Source organism: Chiloscyllium plagiosum, unplaced genomic scaffold (genome assembly GCF_037043375.1).
Source record: "Chiloscyllium plagiosum isolate Xiang-an unplaced genomic scaffold, Cpla_swu_hap1 HiC_scaffold_7, whole genome shotgun sequence".
In the NCBI taxonomy this organism is placed as follows: Eukaryota; Metazoa; Chordata; class Chondrichthyes; order Orectolobiformes; family Hemiscylliidae; genus Chiloscyllium; species Chiloscyllium plagiosum.
Window position 1 is genome coordinate 87,038,305 of NW_028270145.1, and position 14,666 is coordinate 87,052,970.

The following is a 14,666-nucleotide window of genomic DNA, read 5'->3' on the forward strand; positions in this document are numbered from 1 at the left end:
TTCCCCACTAGGAGCAACTGAAAACTAAGGGCACAGCCTCAGAGTGAAGGGATGATCCTTTAGAATTGAGATGAAGAAAAATTTCTTCAGCCAAATGGAGGTCACTCTGTGGAACTCATTACCACAGAAGGCTGTGGAAACCAAGTTATTGAGTGTATTTAAAATAGATAAATAATATCTTGATTAGAAAGGGGATCAAAGTTGCTGGGAGAAGAAAGGAGAATGGGGTCGAGAAACCCGATAGGCAAAATTGCCTAACTCTTCTCCTGTATCTTCTGGTCTTATGGTCTTGTACCTCCTGCCCTGATCCATACTTGTATTATAACCAGGTGAGGAGAAGCAAATGGATCCTTTAATTTTATTCCCCTCTTGGTCAGTCTCAACAACTATTTTTATTCATTCTAGCATGCAATATCACACTTCAACAAAAGCATACTTAACTAGGTTAAACTGAGGGAGCCAAATAGTTATGAGGCTTTCTTGGGTGAAAGAAAGAGGAATTTTATTAGCTACAATCCTGATAAAACCATATCAAACAAAGACACAAACATAGGAAATAAGCTTACAAATAACTGAGCAGTAGAGGAGTGTCTTTGCTGATGGGAGGTATAGGCAATTGTACTCCAAAATTCTAAAAATCCTTTAGTTTTGATAATCATCTGAAGCTCAACTATTTAGTTTTCTGTCACTTCAACAGTCGAGAAGTTTATACACCTTGAGCACTCAGTGAACTGTTATTATCATTGCTTTTTCACTGGGCACTGATCTCTGAGGTTGAGCGAGGGAGACAGTCAGAATGCCTCTTCTATTTGTGTATGAATTCAACTTTTCCTGCTCTCTGAACTGTTACTCAGAAACCGTTGTTAGTAAACGTCCATTTGTACATGTCTCTTTCTGCTCAGAACATTTGTCGAAGATGAATAGTCTGTGGGCAATATTTTAATGTGTAAAATAACAACAAAGTTTGAATCAACTGGGAGGTACAGATTTGAGTTTTAGTGTTCTTTTATAATGACATTAATTTCAGCTCCGACATGTACTGACTTGCTGATGGTTTCATCCGTTTGGTTAAACCTAGTGAGGTGATCACAGCAGCTATTTTTTATATTTATATTTTGCTATATTTTGCCAGTATTAGTCCTTTAAAAATACATATTTTCATCCATGCAAGGTCTTAGGAATCAAATTATTGAAGTTGAATATCGATTGTCCATTTTTATTATAATCATACTATTCAAGTGATAATTTTAGATATTAGGAGATAAAACGTTCACTTGTCAGTTAGACAGCTTAGAAAAACAATGGCTCTGGACTTAGGAATAACAGAATCAAAGTATCTAAGAGCTGTTTTGTTGCAGAAGGGAGGCCATTCGATCCATCATGGCTGCACCAGCAGAACGAGTATCTTGGCTCAAACTCCTAACTTTCCCCATAGCTCTACATGGTGTTTCTATTTGAATAATCATTCAATGCCCTCTTGAATGCCTCAAGTGGACTTACCTCCATCACACTTCTAGGGTGTGTATTCCAAATCCAGATGACTCACTGTTGTGAACAAGTTTTTTTTTGTCAACTTATGTGTGTTTGTTGGGATATCTGGTCAGCATGGACAGGTTGGACTGAAGGGTCTGTTTCCATGCTGTATATCTCTATGACTCTATGACTCTAAAACATTTTAAAACTTTACCCTTTAGTTCTGGATCCCTTTATAAGCAGAAACAGTTTTGCCCTATCTACTCTGTCCAGACCCAAACAATAAGAAAAGCTTCTTTCAAATCATGGAATCATAGAGTCCCTACAATGTAGAAACAGACCATTTGGCCGAACAAGTTCACACAGACCCTCCAAAGAGTATCCCACCCAGACCCACTCCTCAACACTATTACTTTACATTCTCCTTGACTAATGCACCTAGCCTACACATCCCTGAACACTATTCGCAATTTATCACTACCAATTCACCTAACCTGCACATTTTTGGACTGTGGGAGGAAACTGGAGCACTTGGAGGAAACCCATGCACACATGGGGAGAATGTGCAAACTCCGCACAGACAGTCATCAGAGGCTGAAATCTCCCCTCAGATCTCACCTCTTCATGAAAAACAGTGCAAACCTCTCCAATTTATCCTCATAACTGAAGGATTTCATCTTTGAAGTAATATTTGTAGACTTCTTCTGCACTCTCCCCATGCATTTATATTTTTCCTAAACTGTTGCACCCAAATTTGTACGTAATACTCCAAGCTGAGATGTAACTAAAGACCTACATACATTCAGCATAACCTCCTTACTGTTGGACTTTCTACACTTGTTAATGAAACATGGAATCTTGTACTTAACAGCTTTATTAACAGCTAGCTTTACCTGTTCTGCCATCATTAATGACATGTACACACATACCCAGGTTTCTCGGTTCCTATGCACTCTTTAGAGTAGTACCCTTTATTGTAAATTGCTTCTCCGCACTCTTTGTACCAAAGTGTATCACCTCACTATTCTCTGCATTGAATCTCATCAGCCACATATCTGCCCACTCCACCAACTTGTCAATGACATTTTTGACATTTTACTCAGTCTTCTTCACAGTCGACGATCTTCCCACATTTTTGGTCTTCCGCAAACTTCGAAATTTTTGCCAGCACATCATGTTCTCGATCATTTGTATATATCTGGAAAAGTAAGGGTATCAATACCAGTACTTGGAGAACTCCTCTACCAACCATTGCCAGCCTGAAAAATATGCATTAACTATTACTCACTGTTTCCTATCACTCAGCATATCCATTTTGCTACTGTCCCTATTATTCTATGACCTCTCACTTTCCTCACAAGGCTATTATATAGCACTGTATTGAATACCTTTGGAAGCACATCAATAGCCATGCCCTCATCAACCCTCCTATTTACCTCTTAAAAATTCAAGCAAGTTAATTAGACAAGCTGACACTTCTGAACTAACCTACGATTTTCGATGTGACTATTTAATCTATTGTTTCTAAAGTTTTCCTCACCATTTAAGTTAAACTGACTGGTGTGTAATTGCTGGACTGATCTTTACAATATTTTTGAATAAGGGCATAATGTTTACAAAACTCCAGTCCTCTGGCACCACCCTCAAATCCATGGCAGATTGAAAGATTATTGCTTATGCAATTTCTACTGCCATTTCCTTCAATATCCTTCAATATCCTTCGATACATCTCATCTGGACCCAATGCGTTATCAAATTTATGTACTGACAGCTTATTCAATTTTAATTCTTACCAATATTGAATTCTTTGAATGACAGAATTTCGATCTCTGTCGCCATAGCTTTGACAACATCTGCAAGTAAGTAAAGACAGATACAAAGTATTCATTTAACACCACACCCATGATTCTTGCCTCCTAGTCATCACCTTTTCATCCCTAATCAGCCCTACTCTTTCTTTTACCATTCTTGTACCAGTGTTGCATCGAGAGAAGACTTTGGGATTTCCCTTTATGTTAGCTACTAGACTTTTCTCATAATCCCTCTTTGTTTCTCTTATTTACTTTTTCACTTTCTTTATAACTTGTCTGTAATCAGCTTAGTTCTAAATTGTACTTGCAACTGGGACTTGGAAAAAATCTGAAATTTGTCCGTGTTCTTCTTTACCTTGTTAAATAATCAGAATGTTCAGCTGGGGCTTAAAATATTCTGATCTCTGAGTCTTTCCTCCTCTTGATCACTTCAAAGCTAATCAAGCTTTTGTTTCAGCTTGCTTTCTTTTGAGTTGATTTCCAATGATTTTAGTTGAACAATGTTGAGTACTTTAACAGAACATAATTGCTTGCAATTGCTGTGCTTGATGCGTGATCTCGTTCATAGTTGTTGATTTCAATAGACCACCACTAGATGTCAAGCAATGACTGAATGAACAGTTTAGAATGCTGATTAAATACTTTTGAATACAGATTTGTAGTAAATGAGAGTGATTAAATGCTGGTGAGCACAGAATAACACCACATTTTCCTGTAAGGGGCAGTTCTGGTCAGCCCAGTGTAAGAAGGTTGAGAAAATCTTCTAAAGGGTGCAAAGGAGATTTACAAGAATGGTTTCAGGAATGAGGGAATTCAATGACAGGTTCAGTTTGGAGAAGCTGATATTGTTTCTTTGGAGAAAAGCAAGGGGAGGGGGGAACTGATAGAGGAGTACGTCATTATGACAGGTTTAAATTAGATGGACAAAGAAAAGCTTCTATTAGCTAATGGTGCAAGAATTAGGGGACACTGGTTTAATGTTTTGAGACAGAAGTGCAATAGGGATACAAAGAAGAACATCATTCCCATGGTCTGGGGATGGTCCTCTATTGATGGCCACTGACAATGTGTGTCCCTGTGACCAAATGGGAAGAAGGTCTTATACCAGGGGATTGCAGATATCTAACCCTGCTGAGGCACATACCCACATACTGAGAGCTTCTGGATGTAAGCTGACTTCATCCTGTCCTTTTCTCACAAGTACAGGTTTGAGGGCAAGAAGGGAAACCAAGTGCAGTTGTGGGGTGAATATTAAAATGAAAAATTAAATTCTCTTTTTAACCAAAGCTTCTGCATTTAATAGACAGTGCACCTATGTTGATGTTTCTAGGTTCTTGGAGCTTAATTTCTGTATCTGTTCCCCCTGCCCTGTGGTATGGAATTTGTTTGAGATGAGGGCTGTGGCATGTATAGCTTCTCCTGCCATTGGTGTTGCTGGTCTTTTCTTCATTGGAGGTGCAATGATAGTGTATAATCCACTCCCATTCCATGGCATTGCCTAACAACAGGGATGTGCAGCTGAAGCTGTATAGGAACATAGGAACAGGAGGAGCTTAATCAGCCCCTTGAGTTTGTTCCACCATTCAGTGAGATCATGGCTGATCTCTGGTCTAATTCAATATACCTGTCTTTGACCCATATCCCTTAATACTTTCACTCAATCAGTTTTGATTTAAAATTAACAACTGCTTTAGCATTAACTGCCATTTGTCAAAGAGAATTCCAAACATCTGCCATTATTTGTATGTAGAAGTGCTTCCTAACATCTGTCCTGAATGGTCTTGCCCTAATTTTTAAACTGCACCCCATTGTTCTAGAATCTTCAACCAGTAGAAATAGCTTATCTCTATCTAGATTCTGAGGAAGGGTCACTCAACCTGAAATGTTAGCTCTAATTTCTCTCCACAGATGCTGCCAGACCTGCTGAACTTTTCCAGCAATTTCTATTTCTATCTCTAACTGGCCTGTTTCTTCCTGTTAAATTCTTTAAGACTGATCAGATCACTTCTTAACCTTCTAACTTATAGAGAAAACAGGTCTAATATTTGTAATCTCTGCTCATAACTTAACCCCTGAATTCCTGCCTACAGTATCCACGTGGGGTAGAGCCAAGTATTGAAAGGATAAGATAAGTGAAGTTGACAATCAGGTGTCAAGACATGAAAAAAAACACTTTGAAGAAAATTCCTGTTAGCTGCAATTTCTAACCTTACTCGGGCCCGTGCTCTTGATTTTCAGTGATCAAAGGTTTCCCAGCCTTTGAATTTCACTGGAGTAGCAGTCACATTGTGTACTTACAACAGATTCAATACAACCAGAGAAATAGGTGCACTGCCTGTTAAATGTAGAAGACTTGGTTAACAAGAGAGCTTAATTTTTCATTTTAGTATTCTCCCCACAACTGCATGTAGTTTCCCTTCTTTCCCTCAAACCCACACTTGTGAGAAGAGGACAAGATGACATCAGGTTCCGAATCTGATGTAAAGTTTTAGGAGAATTCATTCTCAATGAACATCCAAACCTGCCTTCGATTGTCTGGGCAAACTTCCCAGAAATAATCTAAACTAGAACGTATCAATTAGATTTAAATCGTTGGCAGAAAGTGAAATAAAGATTGAATGAGACAACAAAGGTAAAAGAATCAATAAAAAAAAACATGATTTTCAACAGGAAAATGATTTGGCAGGAATATGACTCCATATTGATGAAATTGAATTTTCTAGGCTAAAGAGATCATTGATAGTACTTACTATTAATATATAGTTAAAAATTCTCTGACTCCTAAATGTACGCTCAGTAATATTTCTTTAGTCTTCCTATTATGTTGATATTAGTTCTAAACCAATCAGCAAAGTCTCTTACAGGTTATGGTGGAGCAGGGTGGCATTGGTGGCACTTTATGAATGTCTATGTTTATCTGTGCAGGTGGGGATACTGGAAGTTACCGTCTGATACACTTCTTTATAGCAGCAAATGCTGTTCTGTTTCACCATTATTTCAAGACAAAATTTGGTCAAAAATATTGTGCCCTATGTTATCTCAAAGTATACTGCTGCCTAAATTTTAAAAGCTGCGTTCACAATGATGTTCTTGTTTGGGATCTCATGAAAGAGAATTAATAATTCTATTCTGTGGTTATCACAGAGCTCACTGACAGCTGGATAGCTATAAACAAGTTTGTTCCAACCACCAGAAATCATTATTGTTTTCATGAATGATTTATTTTGTTCAAGATACCACGTACAAAATTAAATACCTATCACCTTTTTTTAGGTCTGTAAAATATATTCTGTAGAAGTAAATTTGTGTGCCTAAGGAACAGACTGCAACATTTGTAAACAGTATCACGGAACTGCTTTTAAATGCTGCAGTCTGTTCCAATGAATATTGATTCTACTTTCATGATGTGGACTCATTGGGATTTGCATATAAATCCAATATCTGTTTTCCAGTTAATTCATGAACCAGCAGGTGCCACATACTTATCCTCTCTCTGCATTAAAATCAACATTCATTTCACAGTCTCCTACTCCAACTCATTCTTCTCTAGGACCTTAGAACTGTGGAACTTATTGCTTCTCTCAATCTTTCCCTTTTCCCTCTGCCTAATTCAAGAAGCAAGCTATTGAAAGTCATATTTGTCATCATTTAACCATTACTTCTTGTCATGCCCTAATTTCTTTTTAATGTTGGTACAAAATTAACTTTTCTGGAGTGAAGTGTCCTAGAACTAAAGGACAGATAAGATGGTATCATTATTAGAGAAGGATGGTAGGGATAAACCAGGGAACTGTAGGCTATTGAATCTAGCATCAATGACAGGGAAACTATTGGAAAAACATTCTAAGGATGGAATTAATCTGCATTAATAGAGGCAAGGATTAATCAAGCATTGTCAGCATGGCTTTGTCGAGCAAAGATCATGTTTGAAAGGTATGTTGAGTTTTACAAGCTGGTGACTAGGTGTGTTGATGAGGATAATGCAGCTGACGTAGTCCACATAAACTTCAGTAAGGCTTTTGCTGAGATCTCTCATGGGACACTGTTCAAGAAGGTAAGAGCCAATGGAGTTCAGGGCAATTTGGCAAATTGGATCCAAAAATGGCTCAGCAGCAGGAGGCAGTAGGTGATGCTCAGATTTTTTTTTGTGACTGAAAGCCTGTTTTCAGTGCATACCATAGCATTTGTTGCTATGAGGGGCATAATGCTGTTTTTGGCATTAATGGTCTAGACATGAATGTAGGAGGTTTAATCAGAAAGTGCACAGGTGACATAAAAATTGGTAGTGTGGTCAATTGCAAGTAGGAAAGCTTAAGTCTACATGACATTACGGATGGCTGGTCAGATGGACAGAACAATGGTAAATGAAATTTAATACTGAGAATTGTGAGCTGATGGATTTTGGGAAGTTGAACAAGACAATAAGGTACATGATGAATGGTAAGACCTAATGAAATAGGGAGGATCAGAGCAGCATTTTTTTTTATGTTCACTGATCCTTGAAGGCAACAGGGCAAGTGTTCTGAGGAAAGATCACTGCACCTGAAACATTAGCTCTGACTTCTCTCCACAAATACTGCCAGACCTGCTGGGTTTTCCAGAAATTTTTGATTTTGTCCCTGAATACCAGCATCAGCAGTTATTTCTGTTTTTATTTAGGACAAGTGGATAAATTGGTTAGGAAAGCAGATGGGATACTTGTCTTTAATAGTTGAGATACAATGGTTATGATGGAGTTGCGTAAAGTATTGTTTAGACCACAATTTGAGTACTGTAGACAGTTTTAGTTGCCAAACTGTAGGAAGAAAGTCATTGCAGTTGAAAGGGTGCAGAGGACATTTACTATGATTTTACTTGGGTTAGAGCATTTTAGCTATGAAGAGAGTCTAGATATGCTAGGTTGTTTCCTCAAAGTAGAGAAGTCTAAGAGGGTAACTGATTGTGGTGTGTAAAATTGAGGGGCATGGATAAAGTAGATAAGGACTTTTCCCATAAATAGAAAGATAATTAACAAAGGGACATAGCTTTAAGGTAAGGGGCAAAAGGTTTAAAGGGATTTAAGGAATTTTCAACTGCAGGGTTGTGGATATCTAGAACTCACTGCCTCAAAGGATGATAGATGCAAGAACCATCACAAACTGTAAGAAGTGCTTAGAAGATCACTTGCAATGCCATAAAATGCAGGGATACTAGCCAAGAGCTGGAAAATGAAGCTAGAGCAGACAGGTGCTTGATAACCAGTGTAGAAATGATGGGCAAAAATGCCTTTCTTTGTGCTGTAAAACTTTATGACTCTCCAATTTTGTTCATTGTTTTGTTACCGGTAGTTGAGTTTTGAACTCAAACTAATTGTTTACCTTTTAATGTGCAGTTTGAGAGAGTACATTATTTCTAAATCTCTCATTTTAATTTTACTAGTGTTGTCTGATGTTAAAAAACAGGACAAAGTTATCAACAGGTGTATTTTGATTTGAAAATTTATAATAGGAAGTTACAGTATCTGAATGCACCATAGTATCAAATAAAACATAGCTCAAATTTAATTCAAAGCCTGAGAGGTTATCTATTGTTAGATGCACTTATGCAATTTTGCAAACCAAACGTTCTTTTGCATACTAGCAATGTATTGTTTGATAGGTTCATTTAAACTTGTGTCCCATGGATAATAATTCATACATTAGCTTTTCTTATTGATGTTTACACCTTCTCCCTCCGTGACATACCATGGTTGACAATTCATTCTTGATACTGTGATTCTTAATAATTTGTTTCATTTATTGGTTGAATTTAGTGATCCAGAGTAGGTCCAGTTCATTTTTAAATGTGTAGTAGATTTACTAATAATGTGCAAAACTCCAAAAAGAAGTAAAAATTCTAATATTTATTTCCAACTGTGTAGTAATTGTCAAATTTTCATATGAATAAAAACAACCTGACTCAAAAATTCAGCACCCTATTCAATGAATGTGCATTTAGAGCTAAAAGTGACCACTTTGTTCTTTAAGTGTTTGTATTTTAAAATCAAGTCAGTTAAAATATTTTAATCTGAACAAAAGAAGGAGCATTTAACAACCATTTGAAGATATTAACCAAAAATTAAACAAGAATGAGTAGGACAATAGTTTGCATTCTTTGAAAAAAAGTATTTTTTTAAGAAGTTATATATTTCCTTTCCCTTCAGTTGAGTGATGGTACTAAACATAAAATTGTCCATTTCCGTCATGTATAACAATATAATTCATTGGCACTAGCAAAACATTGTATTTCTCAGTTAACTTCAGTTTCTCCTGATTTACCAAAATGTAATTATGCTAAAAGAGCTCTCAATACTAATAAATTCTGTCAGGAGCAACATTTGTTACACATAAAAGCATTTGCAGTTGTGTTTTTGTTTTAAAAATCACCTGTCTTGCATCTCACCTATTGTATGATTTTCAGTTTCCATGATGATTTCTTTGATCTAACTGTTTCAGAATAGATTCATGTGTTAATAGTAACAGGCAGGAAAAGTAAGACAAATGTAATACATTCACCCCTGGCTCACACCTCAGGGAGATCTTAACTTCCATTTGATTCTGTGCAGTCCCGTTCATAAATCTCTCCTGTACAATTCAGTAGACTGTGAAATCCTGGAGGAGTTCACATTCTGAGCATCCTAATTATACAGACGTTACTAACTGCACAATAAAATGGGCTTTTAAAAAATAATAAAATTGCCATTTGGTATTTTCCTTTCATCTCCATTGGTGTGTTGCTGATTTTGCTACCATCTGGTGGCTATGTAAGGACATGTCACACAGAAAGCTTTTTCTCACCCCCTTTAGACATACATGTTAAAATGGTTAATGATGCCACTTAAACACTTATCTATAGGAATTGGTATTAATAGGGACTGATAGCAATATGTGTCTAATAAATGTATTCTGTCATGTAGTTACAAGAAATTGCAGTGATTTGTGGCATCCATTTTTGTATCGCTGATACGAAAGCAAAGTTCTGTGATTATTGGAAATCTGAATTTAAATCAAAGAATGATTAAATTACTTGGCAAGTGCAGAGAGAATCTGTTTTAATCAAGATAAACATTCAACAGAGCTTTCTTGCTCTTTCAGCCTCCACACACGAAAAACAATATTTACCTTTTTGACTGTTGTCCTTCTGGATGACCAGTAAAATTAGTCAGAGAGTGTCCAATGCATGTACTGCCAAGTTGTCTCCATGCATATTAGTCAAGGCCCTATGCAATGGGACTCCAATATTCAGATTTAGAAAATGCATATTACATAAAGCAGGCAGTTGTCTTACCAGTTGTCAGTCTCTTTAATAATGGTGACAGAAGGATGAGTTCAGAGGATGGTAAGTTTCTTGACAACATTTTGTGCAATTTCTTTTCTTGTAAAGGCTGACTGGGACGAGTTAAAATCTGTCCCACCTTCAGTGACATCTCTTTATTTAGAATGGAGGAGAGCAGATCATGCATTGGCACCCTCCATTTAATTTAGTCTTAAAATGATAATGGGGATCCTATATATGTTTGTTCACACCTAGTTTTTAATCAGAAATCTGTTGAAATATTTGTCAAAGAAACAGTTCTAATATATAGAGTTTAGATTAGAGTGTTGCTGGAAAAGCACAGCAGGTCAGGCAGCATCTGAGGAACAGGAAAATTGATGTTTCAGGCAAAAGCCCTTCATCAGGAATGGAGGCAGGGAGCCTCCAGGGTGGGGAGAGAAAAGTGAGGGGTGGGGGTGAGGGGGGGAGCACGGGGAGGTGCGGCTGGGGAGAAGGTAGCAAAGAGTACAATAGGTGAATGGGGGTGGGGCTGGAGGTGATAGGTCAGAGAGGAGGGTGGGGGAAGGTAGCAAAGAGCACAATAGGTGAATGGGGGTGGGGCTGGAGGTGATAGGTCAGAGAGGAGGGTGGGGGAAGGTAGCAAAGAGCACAATAGGTGAATGGGGGTGGGGCTGGAGGTGATAGGTCAGAGAGGAGGGTGGGGGAAGGTAGCAAAGAGCACAATAGGTGAATGGGGGTGGGGATGGAGGAATGGGGATGGGAATGTTTGCTGCACAGGTGGATAGAGTGGTCAAGAAAGCATATAGTATGCTTGCCTTCATTGGAAGGGGTATTGAGTATAACAGCTGGCAAGTCATGTTAAAATTGTACAAGACATTGGTTCGGCAGCACTTGGAATACTATGTACAGTTCTGGTCGCCACATTACTGAAAGGATGTGGACGCTTTGGAGAGGGTGCAGAGAAGGTTTATGAGGATGTTGCCTGGTATGGAAGGTGCTAGCTATGAAGAGAGGTTGAGTAGGTTAGATTTATTTTCATTAGACAAAAGGAGATTGAGGGGGGACCTGATTGAGGTTTACATAATCATGAAGGGTTTGGACAGGGTGGATAGAGACAAGTTTTTTCCCTGGGTGAAGGATTCAATAATGAGAGGTCACCCTTTCAAGGTGAGAGGTGGAAAGTTTAAGGGGGATACACGCGCCAAGTACTTCACACAGAAGTGGTGGGCGTTTGGAACGAGTTGCCAGCAGAGGTGGTCGAGGCAGGCATGGTAGATTCATTTAAGATGCGTCTGGACAGATGCATGAGTAGGTGGGGAGCAGAGGGATACAGATGCTTAGGAATTGGGTGACAAGTTTAGACAGTTGATTTGGATCGGCTCAGGCTTGAAGGGCCGAAGGGCCTGTTCCTGGGCTGTAAATTTTCTTTGTTCTTTCTTTGTTCTTTGATAGGTCAGAGAGGAGGGTGGAGCGGATAGGTGGGAAGGGAGATTGGCATGTAGGACAGGTCATGAGGACAGTGCTGAGCTGGAAGGTTGGAACTGAGGTAAGGTGGAGGAAAGGAAAATGAGGAAACTGGTGAAGTCCAAGGCAATGTATTTGCTAAGGAAGTAGTAAGGAGGTTTTTAAAGTTAATCATAATAATTATTCAGGAGATCCAAAGCATTTCCTTATTTTCTCATCATTTGTTGTACAAGATGTATTTCTAGCATTGGTACTATATCTTAGATGAGGTAAAAACAATGACTGCAAATGCTGGAAACCAGATTCTGGATTAGTGGTGCTGGAAGAGCACCGCAGTTCAGGCAGCATCCAAGGAGCTTCGAAATTGACGTTTCGGGCAAAAGCCCTTCATCAGGATGTTTTCCAGGGCAACCTGTTCAGAAATATTGTTACATACCTCTGGAGCAGGTGGGACTTAAACCTGGGCCTCCTGGTCCAGAGGTAGGGGTATGAATTGACCAGGGTTCATCAACACCTTAATCAGATATTTTTATAAAGATGTGCCTTTTCATAGATGTTCTCAAATGCACTATATTTCATTAGAAGGGCATCTGATTTGCAATGTATAACTATCCTATGCTTAACTTACAGGAGCAGATTAGCCTTGTTTTTTTCTTTTTCTTTCATTATTAGGTCCTAAGGTGATAAATGTGGTGATAGTTTTAATAAGATAGCAATGGCACTATCCTGTGGCTGCACTAATTTTCCAATTTTTCTACATTAAAACAAGTCATTATTGCATGAGAAACAGAAATATGAAACTTCATCTGAAATATCTTCAGTGACTTGATTGAGAACTGAATCAAAAGTTTGGAATTGAATAATTCCAACAAGTAAGGTCTCAGATTTGATACTTAGTCCTTGCTGAGTTTGTTGATCTCAGTCAGGGTAATCCCTAGTGCCTCATTCATTCTCCCTGGGTAATGCAGGAGAGAGAACAAAATAACTGACATTCCTTCTACCAGCCATTTAAAAAAAAGATGATGACAAGAGAGAATTGGTTATGCCTCTGATGCTGTCACGCTCAAATAGCCTGGCTCAGATCAGAAATGGAGAATAACAATTTGACCTAAGCATTGATGTGTAGTCGGGTCCATATAACCACAGTACAGCCTAAAACATACTTTCCAGTGATGAGGGGGAAAAATTAATTCAACTTTATTTCAATACTTTTCAAAATGTACTAACGTAAGGATAGTGTATAACTAATGAATCCTTTGGTAACAAAATTGACAATGTTGAAAACATGCTATCTAGTTAAAGAGAAATGAAGAAGTTTGATGCACTAGAATAAAATTAATGAAGCTGCTCTCATTCAAAAGTAGTAGAATTTCACTGCATAATGTTCTATGACAAGTTTTTGTTGTAGCAATAAAATCCTTCTTGGAAATCAGTAGGGAATGATGAGGATCATAAAAATGAGATGAAAGCACACATTTTTCTTCCATATGATGCCATGTTAGTTTTGATATTCTGCTGATATCCATTCTAAACCCTAACCGTCAACTTCAGGGGAAGAGATTTCAGCACCTAAGTTGTTGCAGTCTGTTTTGTGTTCCAAGGGTAACAGGAGAATGAAATGAAACTTGATGCAGGAATAAATCTATCTAGTTCTTAATTTAAGAACAAACCTTTTGTCAGACTAATTATTAACAGATTGATTGATCGAGTATTGCACTAAGATTGATCGTCATGAATATTTCTCACTGTGACAACATTTGGTCTGAGGGCATCAATCTCTTGTTTCTTTTTCAGGAAAAACTGGACTACTTCTTGGGTTTGTCTCGAGGGAAACAAAATTGAATTCTACAAAGAGCGCAAGCAACAAACTTTAGCCAGTTTGGTAAGATCTTCTAAAGATATCTGTTGTGACATCTTGTTAAAGTGAGACCTGCACTTGACGTGCAGCCTTTGATCTGCAGCTAAATGTCTCATGCTGTCTGCTAGTCAGTTTGAAGGTGGGATAGGAATAGCTGCAGTTGGGAATAAAAGCAAGCCTTAAGGAAGACACAAGACCACTGATTTTCTTTCCCAAGCACTCGGCATTAATAACTAACTGTGACAGACGTGGGTAAAAATATCAAAGATTTTGACTGTATGACAGCAGTTGTTACCTTGCAGCTGAAAGATGCTCAGGGAAAAGCAAGATGCGCACCTCTGTGTGGGATCAAGGCCAGGGAGCAGACAGTGACACAGTGTCTGTAGAAGATAGCTGCTTTTGATGATAGCCCACTGCTAAGTGCTCTCAAGGGTGGGTAGGACCTGCCAGACCTTATTGAAATGATGTGCGGCTGGGAAGGTGTTCTCTGTGCAGGAGTCAAAATGAATAAACTCTTTTGATGTTGCAGTTAACAAAAATCCATTACTCCGATTGTCATGCAAGCATTTTGGCAGTTTGTAATATCCGATTCCCATATTAATTCTGACAAAATGACCAAGATAAGCTATTGAAAAAATTGAAATGTTAAACGCCACAGGAAAGGCAATCTGTATTTCAAAGCCTTACACTTGAACTTAATAGCCAAAAGTTAAATCCTTCCAAAAGCGGTTGACCATTATAAACAAAGGAAGAATGCATCCAAATGA

At 38.2% G+C, this 14,666-nt stretch overlaps 1 protein-coding gene across 1 annotated transcript in view; it reads left to right on the forward strand.

The window, feature by feature from the left end:
• The window catches only part of arhgap15 (Rho GTPase activating protein 15), a 741,895-nt gene that overhangs the window by 162,881 nt on the left and 564,348 nt on the right, over positions 1-14,666 (forward strand). Inside the window, exon 6 of the mRNA XM_043694095.2 lies at positions 13,836-13,923. Within this exon, the coding sequence (XP_043550030.1) occupies positions 13,836-13,923 (88 nt within the window). The remainder of the gene's footprint in view (positions 1-13,835; positions 13,924-14,666) is intronic.